The sequence below is a fragment of the Plecotus auritus genome (genome assembly GCF_963455305.1).
Source record: "Plecotus auritus genome assembly, chromosome: 7".
Lineage (NCBI taxonomy): Eukaryota > Metazoa > Chordata > Mammalia > Chiroptera > Vespertilionidae > Plecotus > Plecotus auritus.
The window spans coordinates 142,734,522-142,756,509 of NC_137774.1; the positions used below are offsets into that span (position 1 = coordinate 142,734,522).

The 21,988-nt window shown below is 37.3% G+C and overlaps 1 protein-coding gene across 1 annotated transcript in view; it reads left to right on the forward strand.

Moving 5' to 3' along the window:
• Window positions 1-21,988, forward strand: part of ADAMTS6 (ADAM metallopeptidase with thrombospondin type 1 motif 6) — a 236,695-nt gene that overhangs the window by 11,820 nt on the left and 202,887 nt on the right. The window contains exons 3-7 of the mRNA XM_080678095.1: window positions 343-707; window positions 11,443-11,611; window positions 15,969-16,168; window positions 16,665-16,748; window positions 17,484-17,629. Coding sequence (XP_080534221.1) covers window positions 343-707; window positions 11,443-11,611; window positions 15,969-16,168; window positions 16,665-16,748; window positions 17,484-17,629 — 964 coding nt within the window. The remainder of the gene's footprint in view (window positions 1-342; window positions 708-11,442; window positions 11,612-15,968; window positions 16,169-16,664; window positions 16,749-17,483; window positions 17,630-21,988) is intronic.

Genomic DNA, 21,988 nt, shown 5'->3' on the forward strand with positions numbered 1-21,988 from the left:
ATATGTGTGTTTTTCACTGTTTTAAATTTCAATATAAAATATTCATATTTCCCGTGGAATTTCCCCTTAGAATTCATGTTTTTTAAAATTAAATTGTAAAAATAAAAATAGTCTTTTAAAATAATGTTATTTTGAGGAATTAAATAATTGAAACTTAATTCATCTTTAGATTTGAAACTTTTACTTTTGTATACTATAACATTTTTTCCATAACTCACCCATGATGGTTCATAGTTTTAACTGATATAGTTGTTATTCACACTGCTACTTTGTTGTTCTGTTAAATTTTCTTTTCTTCCATGTGTTTTTTTCTTCTGGATACTCTGCTTTATGATTATGAAGAGGAATTCCTGTCTTATCTAGAACACTACCAGCTAACTATTCCAATAAGGGTTGACCAAAATGGAGCTTTCCTCAGCTTTACTGTGAAAAATGATAAACACTCGAGGAGAAGACGGAGTATGGACCCTATCGATCCACAGCAGGCAGCATCTAAGTTATTTTTTAAACTTTCAGCCTATGGCAAGCACTTTCACCTAAACTTGACTCTCAACACGGATTTTGTGTCCAAACATTTTACCGTAGAATACTGGGGGAAAGATGGACCTCAGTGGAAACATGATTTTTTAGACAACTGTCACTACACAGGATACTTGGAAGATCAACATAGTACAACCAAAGTGGCTTTAAGCAACTGTATTGGGTTGGTAAGTAGATGTTATAATTTTAAATTTCTTATGGGTATATAAATTCTCAATGTAATGTCTTCCCTTGGATTAATAAATATGTATATACAACATCTAAATATTTTTGTTATTTCTGCTGTCTTTGCTTTTGATAGTAGTGATTTTTCAAAGTCAGAGCAATATTAAAAACCTTATATTGTTAGTAGAAAAATGAATGAAACCTCAGGTTTAATTTTAGATTTAAGTTTTTTTTTCTGTTCAAGTAAGATATCTTTTATGCATAAACAAAACCCAGTCATTGGTGAAGAGTTTAAGGTTATGTGTGCATGTATGTGCCTGTATTATTTCAGGAAACCACGACACTGATTGCCTCTTTAGGTTTCTTTCTATTAATGTCTTTCTCTGGTTGTCAACATGGCTTAATTATGTGTGACCTACTTATGGTTATAAAGTCTTAAAATTTTTTTTAAAATTGATTTTAGAGAGGAGGGAGGGAGGGAGAGAGAGAGAGAGAGAGAGAGAGAGAGAGAGAGAGAGAAACATCAATGAGAAAGATTGCCTTTGATCGTTTTCTTTCCTGTATATGCCCTGATCAGGGAGCAAACCCAAAATGTGGGCATGTACCCTGACCAGGAATCTAACCCGCCATCCTTTAGTGTATGGGACAAATGCTCCAATTAAGTGAACCAGACCAGCCAGGGCGGTTATAAATTCTTGAAGCAAAATCTTTTATACCAATATCTCTTTAATAAATAAGATTTTTCTGCATTTATCTGAAGATTGATTATAAATCTTATTTTACTTAGATTTCAAGAGTGTAGGGTCTATCCTCGGCATTTGAGTCCATTCTAGTCTAATGGTAAATACACAGTTTAAGGTTGCAAAACAAAACATATTCCCATATTTCCTCTACTGCTTTTACCATATTCAGGCTAATGTAGATGTTCCATTAAAGCTCTATTTGTGTAAAAGAGCACCTTTTTTTGTTGGCTGCAAAAAGCTTTATTGTTTCCATTTGGTCGGGTGCATGGGGAAGGGCTCCAGGGTGGTTAAAAGGGTGGCTAGTGGTTTCAGGGAGAGGCTCAGGCAAAAGCCAGACACCAGGGGAATGCAGAGGGGCCCCTCTAAGGACTCTGAGCTCTAAAGGCTCCTAGAGGAGCTTGAAGGTGAGCCTTTCGAAGAGATACCCGGCCAGCCCAGCCTGGGGGTGGCCAGCCTGCGGATATGAGTCAGGTGGTCGCCCATCTTCTTGATGAGTTTCACCTCCTCACCCGGGAAGTGGTTCTGCAGGAAGTCACAGAGAAGAGGGTCTGTGCGGGTAGAACCCAGGGCCTGCAGCTCCTGAAGGACCTGGTTCAGGTTCTTCTCCAAGGCCAGGGCGGCTTCCATGGCGTCCTGAGTTTTGTCCCACTCATCTTGGGAGGCTTCAGCACGTCCTAGAAAAAAACTCGGCTGCCGAGCTGGTTTTGCATCTTTAATAAGACGCCGGGCATCCTCTGGCTTCTCTGCTAACTTGCGGAAGTGGCCCCCGCCCTCCAGAGCCACATGGTGGTGGAAATAGAAGCCCAGAGAGAGGTAGGTGTAGGAGGCATGAAGGTGCAGGTTGGCCAAGTGGTTGAGGGGCGTCTCCGTCTGGGTGGAATAATTCTGACGAATTTGGGAGCTCATGTTGTTCCACAATAAGGAGTTTAGGTTAAAAAATGGCATTCATTTTCTGGTCTCAGAGGCTGAGAGGATGGCTTGAAGTGGTTCTGAAGGTGGTGACTGGTCTGAGGCTGGAAGAAGGGGTGTCCTTGGGTCTGTTCCATCCAAACACTGTTGAAGCAAGAGACAGATCTGAGGGATCTGCCAAGAGCACAAACTTTTTTTTTTTTTTAATCCTCAACCAAGAATATTTTTCCCCCATTGATTTTTAGAGTGGTGGGAATAGAGAGAGACAGAGAGCAACACCAATGTGTGAGAGAGACACATTGATTGGTTGCCTCCCACATGCCCCCTGATCAGGGCTGCGAGCCTGCAACTGAGGTACTTGCCCTTGACCGGAATTAAACCCGGGACCCTTAAGTCTGCAGGCCGACGCTCTATCCACGGAGCCTTTCTAGGGCAAGAGCACAGACATTTTGATGCTCAAGTCATACTTTCAGATATGGTTTTTTTCCCATACTCTATCACATTCATATTCTTATTCCTAGGTTAATATAAAAAATACATAATTAAAGTTGGAGTTAAATAAGTCGTAAGTTTGAAAGGAGTATTAGGAACCATACAGTTTAGAAAAATTTTTCATTATAGGTATAAATAAGAATTTGCTCAGATTGTCTATTTTCTATAGTTGTTAGTGGGTCAAATGATTAGATTTTAAGATTTGGGATTAATTCCTATAAATAGAAACATTTAGTACTTTTATCATTAGTTTCTCTGTAAACAGTGTTAGGCTTTACATACAAAACAGATTTATCTTTTTGAATAAAAATAAATTATCCAAAGTAGATATGTGTTTTAAAAGCTTTTATATGTTTAAATGACATTTACTGTAAAATATGATAGAAAAGTACCATTGTCAGTCATTGATCAAGCCCTCTAAATTTGGCATTAACATTAATTACGCCATTGGTAGTTTTAATAGGTTGGTGAAAGGAACAAATTTGAGATTTAGAAAAAAACACACTTCACCATTGTGAAATTTGAGGGAACAGGAGTGATTGGAGGTGTGAAGATGAGTTAGAACATATAGGAGATAATGAAGGCCTTTACGAAATGATGGCACTGAGAATAAAGTAGATAAAATAAATTGGAAGAGAAAATAAATTTGGTGAGGATTTGTATTTTATTGAATTTTTCTTCCCTGGCATCTAATAAGACCATATAGTAGATATTTTATAATATTTTAGGAAGTTGAAATAGAGAAAGGGAGAGAGACAGAAACATTGATCAGTTCCGACTGTAGTTACCCTGATCTGGATCGAACCCAAAACCTGACTGAGAATTGAACCTTAGACCTTTTGGTGCATGGGATAACCCTCCAACAAACTGAGCCACGCCAGCCAGGGCCATCTGGTTATTCTTCATCCTCACCGAGACTTTCTGTCCCTTTCTCTCTCTTTGGTAACACCTTTCTGCTTTGCTTCCTATTGAAACTGCGTGGTCTGTGTTGACTAACTTTGATTACTTGGTTCAGGTGAGGTCTGCCATGTTTGTCCACTGAAGTTACTATTTACCTCTTGGCAACTGATAAGGTATCTGTGAACAGATGCTGGGGGGCTATGTAAATATCCTGTTCCTCATCACACTTTTACCCACCAGTCTTAGTAATCCTTGTCTTCATTCTTATTTTGTATCATGTTATATTTTTAATCAGATGAATATGTGTAGAAGCTTTTTAAAATATCCTACTTTTGCCCTAGCTGGTTTGGCTCAGTGGACAGAATGTCAGCCTCCGGACTGAAGGGTCCTGGGTTCGATTCTGGTCTAGGTTACGTGTTAGGGTTGCGGGCTTGATCCCCAGTAGGGGGCATGCAAGAGGCAGCCAATCAGTGATTCTCTTTCATCATTGATGTTTCTATCTCTCTCTCTCTCCCTTCCTCTCTGAAATTAATAAAAATATAGTAAAGAAAAAAAAGAGTCTACTTTTCAAAGGCCCCTTGTAACCAATTCTGTTTTTAACTGTTTTATAAAAAGTAGTTTTCAATGTAGAGATCATTAGTGTTTGTTTCTAATCATATTTTCTGATCGATAGTTTGTGTTACAGAAAAGAAAAAATTCTAACATTACAGTCTATCAGCTGTTTTAAGTAATGTCACAGTTTAGGACCACGGCTTTCTTATCTAGGTCTTGTTTTTCTGAAGTTTCTAATTTTTCTTTTTTGTTTTATTGAGAAAAAAAAATATATGACTTTTTTTAACGAAGTGATTAATATTCAGTTTTTTAGTCCTTATATCTATTGTGTGATATACAGAGTGGGTTAAAAATAGGTTTACAGTTGTGAGTACACAAAGCACAACGTTTATTCTTGTATTATTATTTATTAATTATTGTATTATTTTTCCATACAAACAACTGTAAACTTACTTTTGCCCTACCCTGTATATTTCATTCTTCTTTGGAGATATTTTTCTTGGAGTCTACTGGTTACTTCATTTTTTGAGTTACTACACATCTCTCATCTTGAGATTTCTTTTTTTCTAGGCTAGTAGTACATCTTCCTCTTTCTGTGTTTACATTCTGGTTTTGTTAGAGAACATCTTCAAGTAGTTACCTCAAAAAAGGTGCCTGGGAAGTAAAATTTCTGAGTCCTTGCCTATTTGAAAGTGACTTTATGTTATCTTCATGTTTGGCTAATAATTTAGCTGAATGTGAGAGTTTGGGTTCAAAATCATTTTCCTTCAGAACCATGGATGGTGGAATCAGGAAAGGGAAATATAGGGCATTAAATTTATCTATATGGTTTTATATCTTAGGAAAAGATTTAAAGATCTAAAAAAATAGCATTGATTCATTTTGGGTGGCATAAATATTCTTGTTCTTTTTTTTTTTTTTTCTTAAATTTTTTTTCTTCAGTGACAGTGATCTTTTTCCTTCCTGTTTCAAGGATTTTATAATCATGTGTTAAGCTGTGGGTCTTCTTTCTGATTTCTCCTTGGTGTTTGATGGGTGCTTTCAATTTAAAGGCTTTCCTCTAGGTTAGACAAATTAAAAAATGTTTTCTTAAAAATTTTCTTTTCTCGTTTCTCTCCCTACCCTTCTGTAATTGGTTCTCTGCTCCTCTTATCTCTCTTTTTCATCTTTTTCTCTTTTGTTCAATGAGATTTCCCCAATTTTGCTTTCTTTTCTTTTCCTTTAATTGATTTAAAAATTACAGCAGTCATATTTCTAATTTTCAAGAGGGCTTCCTTTCTTGGTTGTTCCTTTCTTTATATATTGTGTTTGTTTCATGAAACATGATTTTCTTTCATCTCTCTGAAGATACTAAAGACTATATAGCTGGTTAAAAAAGACCAGTGACCCCAGTAGACTTTCTATTCATTTTGTTATATCCACAGTTGCCTTTCTACTTTTTCCATTATTCATTTATCTATTCATGAAATACTTATAAACACCTGTCATTTAAAAGACACTGCTCTAGGTGCTGTGAGTACAACAGTGAACAAAAATCCCTATCATCATTTAGCTTGCATTCTAGTGGAGGAGATACACAATAAGATAAAGAAATAAAAATCATAGTGTGCTGTGTAATAAGTTCTGAGATGGAAAAATATTGAGTAGTAACTTTAAGGGAGTCTGGCCAGTGTGGCTCAGTGGTTGAGCATCAACCTATGAACCAGAAGGTCTAGGTTCATTTCCTGGTCAGGGCACATGCCAGGGTTGTGGGCTTGATCCCCAGTAGGGGGCGTGCTGGAGGCAGCCAATTAATGATTCCCTCTCATCATTGATGTTTCTATCTCTCTCTCCCTCTCCCTTCCTCTCTGAACTCAATAAGAATATATTAAAAAAACAAAACTTGAAGGGAAATGAGGAAGGGAATGCTGACATCTTAGGGATAATTTTTGCAGGTGGAAATCTTTAAGTACAAAGGTCTGATCTTAGACTTGAGGAAAAGCAAGAATACCGTGGCTAGAGCTAAGTGAAAGAGAGGAAGAATAATGGAAGGTGAAGTTAGAAAGGGAACTGGAGGCCAGATGGTAGATTTTAGAGGACACAACTAGGATAAAATTAATGATAACTCCAAGCTTGAGGCCTGAACAATTGGAAAAATATAGCAGTCATCAAAAGGCATGAGAAAGACTCAGGCATTAATTGAGATGGAAAAGTTATAGAAAGAATAGTTTGGGGGGTGGTATATATCAGAAGTTTAATTGAACATGTTAAATTTGAGATGTTATATAGCATGTTGGATATGCAGGAGAGAGATGTGAATTATGAACTTACAAATTTGGGAGTCATCAATTTATAGATGACAGAGACAGGAGATTACATGGAATTGCTTACGTGGGGAGAATAGATAGAATAAAGAAGAGGTTCAAGGGCTGAATCTTTGGGCACTCCAATGGGTTAAGGAGGTCAGAAAGATGAGGAGACCAGCAAAGAACAGTAGAGTAAAAAATTGAAGGAAAACCAGGTAAATATTCTAGAAGCCAAGTAAGAAAGTATTTCACCAGAAAAATGTCAAAATAAGAGTAGGACTGAACACTAACCACTGAATTTATCAATGAGGAGGTTGTTGGTGACTTTGACTAAAGCAGTTATGGTGAAGTCATGGTGGGGTTTGGAAAAGAGGCAAAAACTTGTTGGCTAAGGTTTAAGAAGGAATGGGAGAAAGGACTATATAGACAATGATTTAAGGAATTTTAGAAAAGCAAGCAATGATCAGTTGCAGCCAGCAGAAGTGGGGGTGAGAGGTTTTGTTTTGTTGGATAAGAATGATTATATGCCGGGGTTCTTTTCCCAGCCTTACAAAGGGTTCAGCATTCTGGAGAAAGGGGCTGCGCGTAGATGATTAAGAAGGAGTCCAAGGATGAAAGATATTTTTGAAAGGCATTGGGGGTCAGAGGAGCTTCCAGCTGAAGGAGCTAGAAGACTCTACCCTTGACCAAGGACCCGAGCTTTTATTAAACACAATTTGTCCCAAGACAAGGTGGAAATATACACTTAAAAGGGTATGGTATCAAAGGGTTTACAGAAACATTGTCAGTTTGGGGAATAGCCTACAGCTGTTCAGGTGTTTGGCCAACAGGAGGCAATAAAATGCTCTGAGCTGTCTGGCAGTTAACAATCATCCTATTCAGGTTTGGGGGAAATGCTTTGTAGCCAACAGGTAAACTACATGTGACTCAACCCTTGTTGAGCCCCCCAGGCTTCACCAACCTTTTGGTAAAACTCTTGTAATTATTACATGTTGGAATTGGTTCTCTGCAATTATAGAGAGAAGGGAAGTTTCTGGAGTGATGTTCTTTTTTTTTTTTTTTTTTAAATGTTTTCTTTTTTTTTTCTTTTTTTCTTTTTTTTAAAATATATTTTATTGATTTTTTACAGAGAGGAAGGAAGAGGGATAGAGAGTTAGAAACATCGATGAGAGAGAAACATCGATCAGCTGCCTCCTGCACACCTCCCACTGGGGATGTGCCCGCAACCAAGTTACGTGCCCTTGACCGGAATCGAACCCGGGACCCCTCAGTCCGCAGGCTGACGCTCTATCCACTGAGCCAAACCGGTTTTGGCTGGAGTGATGTTCTTGATAGGTACAGAAGGGATGGACTCATCTGCATAAATACAATAATTGTCCGTAGCTAGGAGAATATGCAGCTCATCCATAATAACAGTATATAAAATAGATTATATGGATGAGATTCAGGTAGGTGGGGTATTTGTTGTAGGACTTTGCAGGAGGTTGTGCCATGTAGTTTATTGGAACAGGAGATGGAAAAATGAGGTGTTAGGGGATTAAGAAGAGAGGAGAAAGTATGAAATATTTATCCAGAAGAGCAGCATACTGAATAAACCAGAGAAACACAGTATAATTGCCATGAAGCGTTAAGGACACAGTTGAGATTATGATGATGAAGTTCAAGTGAGACCAGCTGGCATCTTGGTGTGTTTTCCTCTAGCTAAATGAAGCTGCAAGGGTATAGGCCCAGAGTAGCAAAGTTGAATTTAATTTGCAACTTGCCATAGTCTCAATCAAGGATTCCATTCTTCTGTCTTTCCAGTACTGTCCCTCTAGTACAGCCGTGGGCAAACTACGGCCCGCGGGCCGGATCCAGCCCACTCAACTGTTCTATCCGGCCCGCGGAGCCAAAAGAGCGGAGGGTTCTCTTGCTCTCCCCTCTGCTCCTTTACTTTCAATTTATATTAGTTCACACAAACACTCCATCCATGCTTTTGTTCCGGCCCTCCGGTCCAGTTTAAGAACCCATTGTGGCCCTCGGGTCAAGTATCTCAACTCTAAGAGACAGCTTTTTAATGCCCAAGAGAACCCACTGATCCTTTTCATTGTCCACCCAATCCATGTCTTCACTTCCCTCCAAACCCACCTTCAATTCCCTTGCCCTTTCCTCCCTTCATGGAACTTATTTGACTAAACTACAACCCTGATCACTGTACTCACATTTCTGTTCCAGTGTCACCTTATTGGAGAGGAGGACCCTGACCATCCTAAACAGTTTATGTAATTCTCTCACTTCTAATTACTTTCTATTCCCTTACACTGCTTTATTTTTCGTGTTAACATTTATCACTACCTGATTGGTCATTTGTTTATCTAATGAATGAATTACTTTTTCCTAGCTCCTCCCACTAGAATGTAAGCTCCATGATAGAGTTGGAACTTGGTTTTGTTCATTATTGTATCCCCACCATCTAGAACAGTACCTGCCCTATTATAGGCATTCAAACATAGTTGGTGAATGAATAAAGTCACAAACCACCCTCAGAGGATAAGGGAATTATAGTACAGTGGCTGAGTCCAGCTCCAAAGTGAGTTTGTTACTTAACTTGGCTCAGTCTCCGCTTGTCATCTGCACAGAGGAACTGATAGTAGTACTTACTTCAAAGAGCTACTAAGATGAAATGAAAAAACACACAAAAAAAACAACAATGATGAAATGAGATGATATGTGTGAACATCTTACAGAGTACTTAACACACAAAATCTCTGGATTTTCTTCTGGAGTCTTTCCATTCTTGAAATTAGAGATTGTATCTGCTTACAAGGCGTGAGACTCTTCTCCCCCCCCCCCCCCCCCCCCCCCCCGCAACCTCAGATTCTTGGCTTGAGGGACTTGCCCACAGTCCAGGATGACGTTAGTGCTGTCCTTTCAGGGCAGTACTCTAGACCCCACTTCCTACCCTTTCCTCTTACCCCTTCCCGCAGGAGCCCTGTTCAGTTCACTGTCCCACTGCTAACCTTCCTGGTAAAGTAATTCGTGCTCAGGTGTTAGCGTCTGTTAATGGCAGATTATGTTATTCCTGTCAGTATTTGCATTTAATTTAGAGGCTAATATCTTTAAAGTAAAATGGTGAAAATAATCTGAAGTGACTAAGGGCTGTTTTCTTGGTGTGTTTTTTACATTCCTTAGCTCACTTCGTACAGGTGGCTGCCAACTTCATCTCTTAAGTTAGAGCAGTTCTGACTATGCCTTATCTTTCTTTCCAAGCATATGGTACGCAACATGAATTTCCTTAAACAGAGTCATAGAGGCTTAGATTCAAAGGGGCTTCAGAGATTATCAAGACAAGAGGCTTTCAGGCCCCCCCCCCCTTCTTTTTAAAGAAGCAAAACCCTTTCTCAAATGAAATGTTATGTGGAAACTTCATATATAGATGAATAAAAGCATAGCTGATTCCTAAACCCGGGAATCCAAGCTGTGTAGGTCTCTCTTTGTTGTCTGGGGCAGTCCCCTGAGGGCACTTCCATGGAACCCGTAGGGCTCCCCAGAGTGCTGTTTTAAAACCACTAATTTACACCAACCCTTTCATTTTCCAGCTGAGGAAATACCCGGGGAGTTTGTGTTTTATCCAGTGTTACAGGGTAAATTAGTTGGATTAAGAGCAGTCCTCTCATGTGCCACACTTAGGAAAATACTATTAGACAGGGATGGAACGTCTTATTTCTGATGCAGATAACTTTTACTATCTCATTTCTTTTAATTAGCAATTTTTTATGTGGTGTACGTAATACATGTGGGACACTTTCTGTGACTGTAACTGATACAGAGAAATAGGAGATATAACCCTTTGCCTTAAGAAAGCATCTGGTATACTTGGGAAGATAACGCATGCAGGTGAAAAGTTATAATACATTGAAATATAGCTTCAGGAGTTGAGATGTAGCAAAGCAGTGTGGAATTAATTAAAAATAAATAAATTAAAAATAAATAATAAGCTCTGTTGGAACTCAGGGGGTGGGGGAAGCTACTCCAGTTGGGCTAGAGTAAGTTTTAAAGAGAAGTGACTGAGCTGAGTAGGACTTGGCTCAATAACTAGCTGTAAGGCAATTAATACTGTGAATAAGAGCAGAGTTTTGTGTGACTTCCAGCTCCTTCACTTGCCTCTGTATAATATTGAGCAAGTTCTTAACCTTTGAGCCTGTTACTTCATTGGCAAAACAGTGATATATGGCAGGTATATTAATTAAGGACATATTAATTGGTGAAACATAAACCTTGAAATGTCAGTTATCACAATAAAAGTTTATTTCTCCCTTATATCAGCGTCTATGTTCAACAGCTTTCCATGAGGTCCTTCAGGGACCCAGGTTCTTTCTCTTTTGGTTTCCACCTTCCCTAGGTCTTTTTTTTCTTTTTTCTTTTTTTCCAGAGAGAGTGGAGAATTCCGCTGGGGAGGTTTTCAGGGGCTTGGCCTGAAGGTCATGTACAACACTGCCCATTTTCTATTGGCCAAGCTGATTTACAAAGCTATACCTAAACACAGAGGGCGTATTAAGTGTGCACAATTTGGAAAGGGAGTAAGTCTTAGTGAGCACATAGAGATCTCTGCTACCTCATAGAGTTGTTAGGAGGATTAGAGGAAATAATGTATGTGTCATGTTTTGTACAGGGCATAACATGTAGAGGTACTTAAACATCCTTTTTAAAGGAAATGAAAATTTATATAATGTTTTGCTAAGTATGGACAATTTACTAAATTTTTATTAACATGTGTTTTAACCTTTTTGGAGAGGTATCCGTTTATTTTTAACTTTCGGTAATGATAATATTCAAATGCTTCTTCTTGGCAAATTCTCTGTTTCTTTTTCTGTTAGCATGGTGTTATTGCAACAGAAGATGAAGAATATTTTATTGAACCATTAAAGAATACCACAGAGGATTCCAAACAGTTTAGTTATGAAAATGGCCATCCCCATGTAATTTACAAAAAGTCTACCCTTCAGCAACGGCATATGTATGATCACTCTCATTGCGGGGTTTCTGGTGAGTGAGCGACATATTGTATTGTATTGCCATTCCATTTCTCCTGGCAAGGTTAATAATAAAAGTAAACAATAATTTGAGTAATTAAAATGATAATGTCCAGAGTCCTCTTTAAAAATGTCACCTATCAATAGTTTTAAGTCAATCTTGGAATCTCTTTGAAATAGAAATCTGTGTAAAATTCTATTACTTTTTTTTGAAGGGGAAAGAAGCCCACCTTATTTTACCCAGGTAATAGTTATAGTTCTCATGCACAGGTGTTCTCCATAGCACTCGGTGCTGTTTGCTTAGCTTGATATTTTCATGCTAGTGGCAGGAATCTAGACACTTGAATAAGAATTGAAGAGTTTTAAGGTAGTATTCGAGGTTGTAAGCACATAGAGAAGGAGCAACAAACTTAAACTTCAGTGGTCAAAGAAGGCTTCATGGAGGAAGTGACTTCTAAACTGAGGCCCAAGGGATAAGTCAGGGTAGCGGGGCAAAGGTAGAGGGAGCAGTTGGTAGTGTTCCATGTAGAGGAAACAGCATTTACAAAGGTTCTGAACCTGAAGAGAGAATGTCATGTTCCAGGAACTGATAGTTCATATAACTGGATAGTAGAATGTGGGTTGGAGAAATAGGGGTGAGATTCATAATAGTTGGGGAGTGGTAGTGAGGGATGAAACTGGAGAACTAAGAAGAGGCCAAATCAAATCACAAAGGCCTTATAAACCATGTTAAGGAGTGGCTTATCCTAAGTGTGCTGGAAAGCCATTGAAAGGTCTTCTGCAGTAGGAATCACATGGTCAGATTTGGATTTCATAAAGATTACTCTGGCAGCCATCTAGAGACTAGACTAGAGCTAGGGCAGTGGTCGGCAAACTCAGTCAACAGAGCCAAATATCAACAGTACAACGATTGAAATTTCTTTTGAGAGCCAAATTTTTTAAATTTAAACTTCTTCTAACGCTACTTCTTCAAAATAGACTCGCCCAGGCCGTGGTATTTTGTGGAAGAGCCACACTCAAGGGGCCAAAGAGCTGCATGTGGCTCGCAAGCCGCAGTTTGCCGACCACGGTGCTAGGGAATTAGGAGGCTGTTCAGTCTAAAGATTAGAAAACTTAGAGAAATAGAGGACATAGCATAGCATAGTAGAAAGAACATGGGCTTTGGTATAGCTTTGGACAAATTACTCAACCTCTCTGAGTACTCCTTTTATCACACATTAGTTACTCAGTTAAATTGTAGCTATCATTATTGGGGTAACTGTTTCTAGCATTAAAAGAATGAAATATATATATATATATGACCAGATTTGTTCTTCTGTGTAGTTATAGTAGCTGAAACTAGGGGCATCGTATTTCAGTGGCAGATTTCAGCTTAATGCAAAGAAGAATTCACCAACAAGTACTTTAAGTGAAAAATGGGGTAGGTTCAATAAGTAGATTTGTAAAAAACGGAGTGGATTGCCTTGCAATTAGTGAATGCATCACCCTTTTATTTCTTTTGTGTCCTTCATGGGATCCTTATTTTCTGCTTCAAGTATAAGTGTTCTTTAACCTTCTTTCCTCAACTGACTGTTCTTATTCTGCATTCTCTCTTCTTGAGTAATCTCTGAGGCTTTTACTAGTAATTATGGGAGGTCCTTTGTTGGTCAGAATAATTAGTACTAGAAAAAGACCACTTCAAGTGAATCCACTTAGAGCATGAAATAAAATTTCAGAGCAAGTAATAATAGAAAATGTTTAATTTGTCTTTGTATTGAGTAATGGATCTAAACATTATGGAAGTAGTTTATTTTATCTTATGTTTAACAAAAGTTAGGCTATAAGTACTACTATCTATAAGTTTTTTAAAAGTGAGGATTAAAATATTTAGTTGTTTATTTTAATTTTTTAATAGTCAAATTACCCTCTTTTCTTTTGTTAATCCTCAACCAAGGATATTTTTTCATTGATTTTTAGAGAGAGTGGAAGGTAGGGGGAGAGACAGAGAGAGAAACATCAATGTGAGAGACACATTGATTGGTTGCCTCCTGCACATGCCCTGACCATGGCCAGGGATCAAGCCTGCAACTGAGGTAAGTGCCCTTGACTGGAATCGAACCCAGGAGCACTCTATTCACTGAGCCAAACTGGCCAGTGCAAATCATCCCCTTTTGAAGTGCCTATCTCGTTAAGTGGTCTTACTCAGACAGATTATTATTTTTCAACTAGAGGCCCAATGCAGGAAATTCGTGCAAGAGTAGGCCTTCCTTCCCTCAGCAGCCAGCACCGCTTCCCTCTGGCACCCAGGACCCAGGCTTTCCTCACAGCCCCGGCTTCATCTGGAAGGTCGTCCAGTAGGATGTCTGGTCTAATTAGCATATTATGCTTTTATTATTATAGATGGTTTAGGCATGAGTCAAATTGCCATCATAACATTCTGCCCTTTTTGGGGAAGATTTTCTTCTACAATCTCTTCCCCTGCATTACTGAGACTATTTCATAAATGGTTCTTGCTTTTAATCTGTTCTATTTACTAGCCATTTCTACCACCCCTAACACCAGTTGATTTAGTTCATACCCTCATTGTTCCTTTTTTTTTTTTTAATATGTTTTATTGATCTTCCACAGAGAAAGGGAGAGGGATAGAGTCAGAAACACATCGATCAGCTGCCTCCCGCACACCTCCCACTGGGGATGTGCCCGCAACCAAGGCACATGCCCCTGACTGGAATTGAACACAGGACACTTCAGTCCACAGGCCGACGCTCTATCCACTGAGCCAAACTGGTTAGGGCCCCTCATTGTTACTTGCCTAGTACACTGTAATTGTTTCTAACTGGTCTTCGTGTCTCCAGCTTTGTCTTTCTGTCTCCTAGATCGATCTGGCTGTACTACATACCTTCAAACTCTTCACTGGCTTCCCAATAATGGGAATATGGTAGTAGTCCCCTAAATTCTGTGAGAATGTCATTAGATGTTATTGGGAAAAAGTGTTTTGTATTCACTAAGTTTGGGAAATGTCTGGTTAAGAACTACTGATCTTGTGATACTATTTCAACAGCTTAGTTCAAGACACTAACTTAATGAGTTTCAAAAATATTTGACTGATTCTTCTCATGGTCATATTCATCTTATTTCTTAAAATTTTAACTTCTCCCAAAGTCATATTTAAAAGGAAAGGTTAAAGAAGTTAGAAAGATAAAGTACCACTTTCTGTCAAGTATAAAAAATTAACCAAATTTTTTCTTACTAAATTTTTCAATAAGTGGAGGTTCAAAAGATTTTCTGTATATAAGGAAATATAAGTGGGATATACAGAGGACCTGTACCTGCTCAAGTTTATTAAGTGAAGATAAATACAAATGAGGCAAGTATTTACAAATGCCATAGCACTAACAGATTTTCTGTGCACTGAAGAACCAAATGTCTAGAAAGCCATGGGTCAACCACAGTCCACATTGAGATGTAGTTTAAAGCGAGTCATGCTGGAATCATTCTAATGCCCTCTACCTCTAGGTTTTGGAAAAGGAATACTTTGGGTACTCTGTCAGTATAAATAGTTGTAGACTGCAAAATTAAGTGAAAAATTTATTCACAGCTTTTTAGAATTGAGATAGCTAGTGTAGTAGAATTGCTCTAATTAAGATAGTTTAATAAAAGCATCATACTTTAAAAATAAATGCTCATCTTAGGAATAGACTTTTGCAACATTAATGTTCTTCATCAGAACTGTCTTAGGCTGTTTAGAAAATTAGTGCTCTAGTTGCTTTTTAAACAACTTTAAATGATTTTTTAAAATACCTATTCTAAATTTAAAAGTATTATGATGTAATCACTGGAATAATGTGAAATGATTATTTGAAAATTCTTTTTATTAAGTAGTTCATTAGGTTTATTTTGTTCTTACGAGCAGTTGAATGTTAATAATAAAATATTATTTTTATTAAGTAATTCATTAGATTTACACTGAGTGGCCAGATTATTATGACCGGCCAGATTATTATGACCACCCCATCAGTACTTCATTGACACTTCCAAAAATACTGAATATTGAAAACTTCCTAAGCAAATTCTCACAGGGTTTTAGTCTTATCATAATTTGCATAACTAATTCATTGTACTGATGGGGTGGTCATAATAATCTGGCCGGCCATAATAATCTGGCCACTCAGTGTATTTTGTTTTCATAAGCAATTGAATATTTTATTTTTTTACATAATTATTTTGAAAACTTTTAAAGAGTTTAATTTTCTCACTACTACATTTCCCCTCACTTTGAAAAATCTTAATATGTTAGAGAATTTATGAGAAGCATGTCTAAAGGAAAGACCTATAAATAAGTAAATGTAATTAATGAGCCTATCTGAACTAGTTAATTGTTTCTGTTGTAGACCTCATGAGTGGCAACCCTTGGTGGCTGAATGACACATCTGCTTTTCCTTCTGCACCACCAATTAATGGCACACACAGACAGAAGAGATCGATAAGCACTGAGCGCTATGTGGAGACATTAGTCGTGGCAGACAAAATGATGGAGTCCTATCATGGCCGCAAAGACATTGAACATTACATTTTGAGTGTAATGAATATTGTAAGTTTGATCCCTCTACATAATTTAATAGTTTTTTGTTGTTGTTGTTGTTTTTTTACTAAGGCCATAGATTTTTATTGGGAAATAGTGATTTTAAGAATTTATTCTTCTAAAATGTAAAAGTCTTGATCTTCTAATGTTTCAGTTCCATAGAAAATGCATTTAAAGGTGATCTTATTATTTTCAGATAATGTGACTTTTTAATTAGGTCATATTAAATCTTGTTTAAGAGTTTTTCTTTAACTTGACACATCAGCTCATCCTCTTAATTACTGTGTTGTCATTCATCTTTAGGAGAAAATATTTCTTGAGGTAGACTTGGACCTTTTACTGAGGCATCTTGAGGGTATTGCTCTAAGTGACATGGGATGAAAGAAAACTTTTTTTATACATAGTAGCTAAATTCATGAAAAATTATTTTGCCACTCTATAAAAATATTAATCACCCTATGATTTTTGTCTGACTTTGTGTCTTTTCTTATTTTCTGGAGGTCAGGTTGCCAAACTTTACCGTGATTCCAGCCTAGGAAACGTTGTGAATATTATAGTGGCCCGCTTAATTGTTCTCACGGATGATCAGGTAAGAATGAGTTAGTTTATAAATCTAAAATCTTAACAGACAGGCTATCGAATTATGTATTATAAAATAATATGTTGTATTATTGCTCCTCTTAGGAAGTTCTAGTTGAATATGATTTTCAGCACTAAGCATTTAGCATTTTTTTAAAAAAATATTTTTATTGATTTCAGAGAGGAAGGAAGAGGGAGAGAGAGAGAGAAACATCCACGATGAGAGAGAATCATGGATCGGCTGCCTCCTGCAGGTCCCCCACTGGGGATCGAGCCCACAACCCAGGCATGTGCCCTTGCCCAGAATCGAACCTGGGACCTTTCGGTCCCCAGGCTGACGCTCTATCCACTGAGCCAAACTGGCTAGGGCACATTTAGCAAATTTAAAGTTTCTAAGAATATACCTCTTACATCATGTTAGAGCTATATATATGTATATTAGCTGTATGTTTCAGTATAAAAACAAACATTTGCACAACAGACCTTTTAATAGTGGTTTTAGTTGATTTTATATGCTGATAATCACACATATTCACATTATCTTAAAGCTAGAACTAGAAAGAATGTTTGTTTAATAGTACACTAAATTAGCTCTAGGTCAGATATTACAGAGATAAAAATTGGCAAGAGAGTATTCCTAGAAACCACTGCTTCTAATTATAGCCCCACTTTAGTCTTCAAAAGTTTTAACAACTGACCTTAGTAATTTGTTTGGAACATTTCTGGTATGCATGTTGTATTGCAGCCAAACTTGGAGATAAACCACCATGCAGACAAGTCCCTCGATAGCTTCTGTAAATGGCAGAAATCCATTCTCTCCCACCAAAGTAATGGAAACATCATTCCAGAAAATGGGATTGCCCACCACGATAATGCGGTTCTTATGACTAGGTATGGTTTGTTGCAAGTATTTTACCTTTGATTGTTGTGTTTGATATTGTAACTATATTTGGTTCTATCTAAAGCCTCATTTAGGCAATGAATATAGAGAAAGTAAAATGGTAATTTATTGTTCACCACTGAGAAAGAATATATTGCACTGTTATTGTGTTTGCATCAAATAAGAAAAAGGAAGATTTAGTTGAGGTAGAAATTTAATAAATACCTTACCTTTTACTAAGGTCTGTTCATAGGGTTTAATTGGAAGCACATATATGCTTTGTGATTTGGACATACTAAATGCAAGATTTAAAAAAGTCATCACTCTTGGTTATAAAATATATTAATTATTCTTACCTCCAAATGTTAAAAGAGTGGACATCGGTAGTTACACAGTTTACTTAGATGAATGTTTACTTAATTAAAAATATTTAAATTAAGATATGCTTTACGTATATATGTGTATATATATATATATATATATATATATATATATGCAGCTTTATTATGCTATATGTTGAATAGCTTGTCTCTCAGGTAAACATTATTTGATGGTAACACAATGAATGCATCTATTTCTTACCAGTTTTACAAAACTGTTTTCAGATCCTTTTTATTCCTTACTTTCCAACAACTCTGTGAAGTAGATATTGTAATTATTTTTCCCATGTAAGAAATGAGGAAACTGGTTCGAAATACTGAAGTTGCTCAAGATCATTCAGCTAATAAGTGAAAAAACAGGACTGAAACCCTGGTGTTTCTGTCTTTTTTTATTATATTATGCTGTCTTAGATTTTTTTATACTCTAGTTATGATTGGCTAGAAGTATGCTTAAATCATTTTAAGATAAGTTTGTCTTTTTTCCTCTAATCAGCATTTAATATTGAAAACAGTAAGTAATAATAACACAGAACAATAAACAAAGTGGAAGCATTGTTCTATCTTGGCTAAATGCAATAGCCCTTGTTATTTTGATTATTTCTTTTAATTTGCAAGGCAGTATTTAACATACACTTCATGTGGTGTGCTCATGGCTCTATGTCAAACTCTATGGAGGGAGTAGAAAGAATATGGGATTAGAATCTTTAGACCCAGAATCTTGAGTGAATTTAGCTTAAAAAAATAATTTCTCTTAGTTGTAAAGTTTCTGAGTTTATTTTATTTTTTTAACAGTTAGACTTACTTTAATTGCCTCCATTTACCTGACATCATAAACCAGAAAAATTTGTTTATGACATGCTTGTTGAATAAAAACAAAATTGTACAGTTCTATATTCATATGTGTTGATACATCAGTTTGATAAATCCTGCAACTCCTCAGCATCTTGTGATCTGGAATGATTCCCACATATATTTGAGGAGTTAAAAATATAGAAATTGTGCAAATATAGAAAGCTTTGTGTAAAAATATATATGGATATCATTAATGTCAATGAAATTACTAGAGGTAAATGTCTATTACATATGGTTAGAAAAATGACTACAGATATTTACATTGGCTCCTGTATTTATATTTATAAAGCCCTACGTCATCACAAAGACAATACCCAATGGCTCTTGATGCCTCACATTTTTATTATTGTACTAGAGGCCCGGTGCACGAAATTCGTGCATGGAAGGGGGGTGTCACTCCCAGCCCAGACTGCACCCTCTCCAATCTGGGACCCCTTGAGGGATGTCCGACCGCCTGTTTAGTGGGCAGTTGGACATCCCTCTCATATTCCAAGACTGCTGGCTCCCAACCGCTCACCTGCCTGCCTGCCTGATTGCCCCTAACCACTTCTGCCTGCCAGCCTGATCAGCCCTTAATCACTCCCCTGCCATCCTGATCAATGCCTAACTGCTCCGCCCGCCTGCCGGCCTGATTGCCCCTAACTGCCCTCCCCTGCTGGCCTGGTCCCCCGCAACTTCCCTCCCCTGCAGACCTGGTCCCCCGCAACTACCCTCCCTTGCAGGCCTGGTTTCCCCCAACTGCCTTCCTCTGCTGGCCTGGTCCTCCCCAACTGCCCTCCTCTGCTGGCCTGGTCACCCCTAACTGCCCACTACTGCCCCCCCCCCCCCGCAGGCCATCTTGTGGGGGGCAGCCATCTTTGACCACATTGGGGCGGTCATCTTGTGTCTTGGAGTGACAGTCAATTTGCATATTACTCTTTTATTAGATAGGATCTGCCTTGGATTTGTCACTTTTGCATCAAGTGACAGGAGTTATACCAGCAGTGCACATTTGTAAGTATTTGAGTAAAGTACATCTGGGCAGTTAGCCACTCTTTCTTTGCACCGGCTACAACATTTGGCTGACTGACTTGTTTCTCTGAATTGGCCCAGATATTTTTTGCTCCTCTGCAGAGATCTTTGCTTCAATAAGAACTTTTAGTGCTTTTTTTGATGTCTGAGATTTGAACATAAAATTTTTTTTGTAAATTTGTCTCCCAATGGTCAGACCAGCACTAGAAATGATCTCAGGATTTAATAGGACAGTATTTTAACGGGTTGATATCTCATGTCATTTTATATTGGTTATGTAGTGGAGGTTAGAAAAATGTCACTTTGGGCAGTATAGAATGGATTTGAATTGTTATTGAAGTTTCAAACTCACTTTTACTTTATTTAAAAGTCTACAAGTAATTTTGAATTATTAGGGCTACAGAGTGACTTAGCCAAAGGAAATGGCTGTCATCTCTAATATTTAGGGTTTTTTTGTTGTTGGGAGGTTTTACCAATGCTTGACTCTCTCTTATAAATTTTTGATTTGTGAAATTGAATATGTTTAAATCATACTACTACTTTTAGTAAAAGTAATTATGAGAATTCCATAGATGATTTTATAGTAATGTTGAAAACTGTTTTATGTAACTCACTTATTAACATATTCAGGGTTAGGACTCCACCATTTAGAGGTGCAATAGTGATTTATGTTTGCTTGAAATGCCGGCTCACTAGGGAGAATGTATAATGTATCTATTGAGAATTCCAAAGAAAAATTATTAATGGATATGTTTATCTCCACTAGGCCTAATTTTGTCCTAGGGATTTAAATGTTTTAAGCAGAAAACCATTTGGAACTATAGTTACTTAGGTAATAATACTAGTTACTTTTGGAAAAGAGTAGAAAAGCTCAAGATGTTATCTCCTCTTAGCAAATAAAATTTTATTGTTTCATTTTACTGATATAAATGTAAAATAAACTGTGTGCTACAAAGTTATCAGATCACTGTGACTAGACAGAAAGAAACTAAAGTTAAAAAAAAAATTGTTGTGGTGGTTAGTGCATGTCATAGTGACTGGTAGAACGGTTGAACAAATGGTCAGACACTTAGCATATTAGGCTTTTATTATATAGGATAATAATTATGAGATAAGTTCCGTTACTATCTCCTTTTTTTTTTGATGAAGAAACTGAGGTTCAGGGGAATTAAATGATTGGCAAGATCACACATTAATTAGAGGACCTAGGATTTAAACCATGCAGTTTGTCTCCAGAGTCTCTTTAGAGGAATTATAGGGGTGTTCAACAAAAATAATGTGTGGATACATTAATAATATTGGTCACTGTGGCAGGCAGACTTCTAAGATGGCCCCCAATGATCTCTTTCCTGGTGTTCGTTACTTTATGTAATCCCCTTCTGTTGAGTTTGGGCTGGATCTAGTGAACTGACCTCTTAACAATGCAGATTCTCCCCACCTATGAACAAGGTGTAGCTCTTTATTTAGATCTCTAATTTCTCTCAGCTGTATTTTGGGATTTCAGACCTTTTGTTATTTTTTATGTTGTTGTACGTAGTATTGTTTTTGAAATTTTATTTTATAATTGTTCATCACTAGTATATAAAAAATAGCTGATTTTTTATCTGCAACCTTGCTAAGTTCATTTATTAATTTTAGTAGCTTTTTAAAAGATTCCAATGGATTTTCTACAAAGATGACCATGTTTCCTGATATTAAAGATAGTTTTACTTTTTTTCATTCTGAACTTATTTATTTATTTTTGGCCTTATTTCACTGGCTAGAACCTTGGTCAGCAAACTGCGGCTCTTGAGCCACATGTGGCTCTTTGGCCCCTTGAGTGTGGCTCTTCCACAAAATACCATGGGTCTATTTTGAAGAAGTGGCGTTAGAAGAAGTTTAAGTTTAAAAAATTTGGCTCTCAAAAGAAATTTCAATCGTTGTACTGTTGATATTTGGCTCTGTTGACTAATGAGTTTGCCGACCACTGGGCTAGAATGTCTAGTGCAATGTGGAATAAAGACGGTGATAGCAGATATACTTGTCTTGTTCTTGATTTTAGTGGGAAAGCATTCCATCTTTCAAGATTAAGTGTGATGTTTCCTGTAGAGTTTTTGTAGATGCTTTTTATCAGGCTGACAAAGTTCT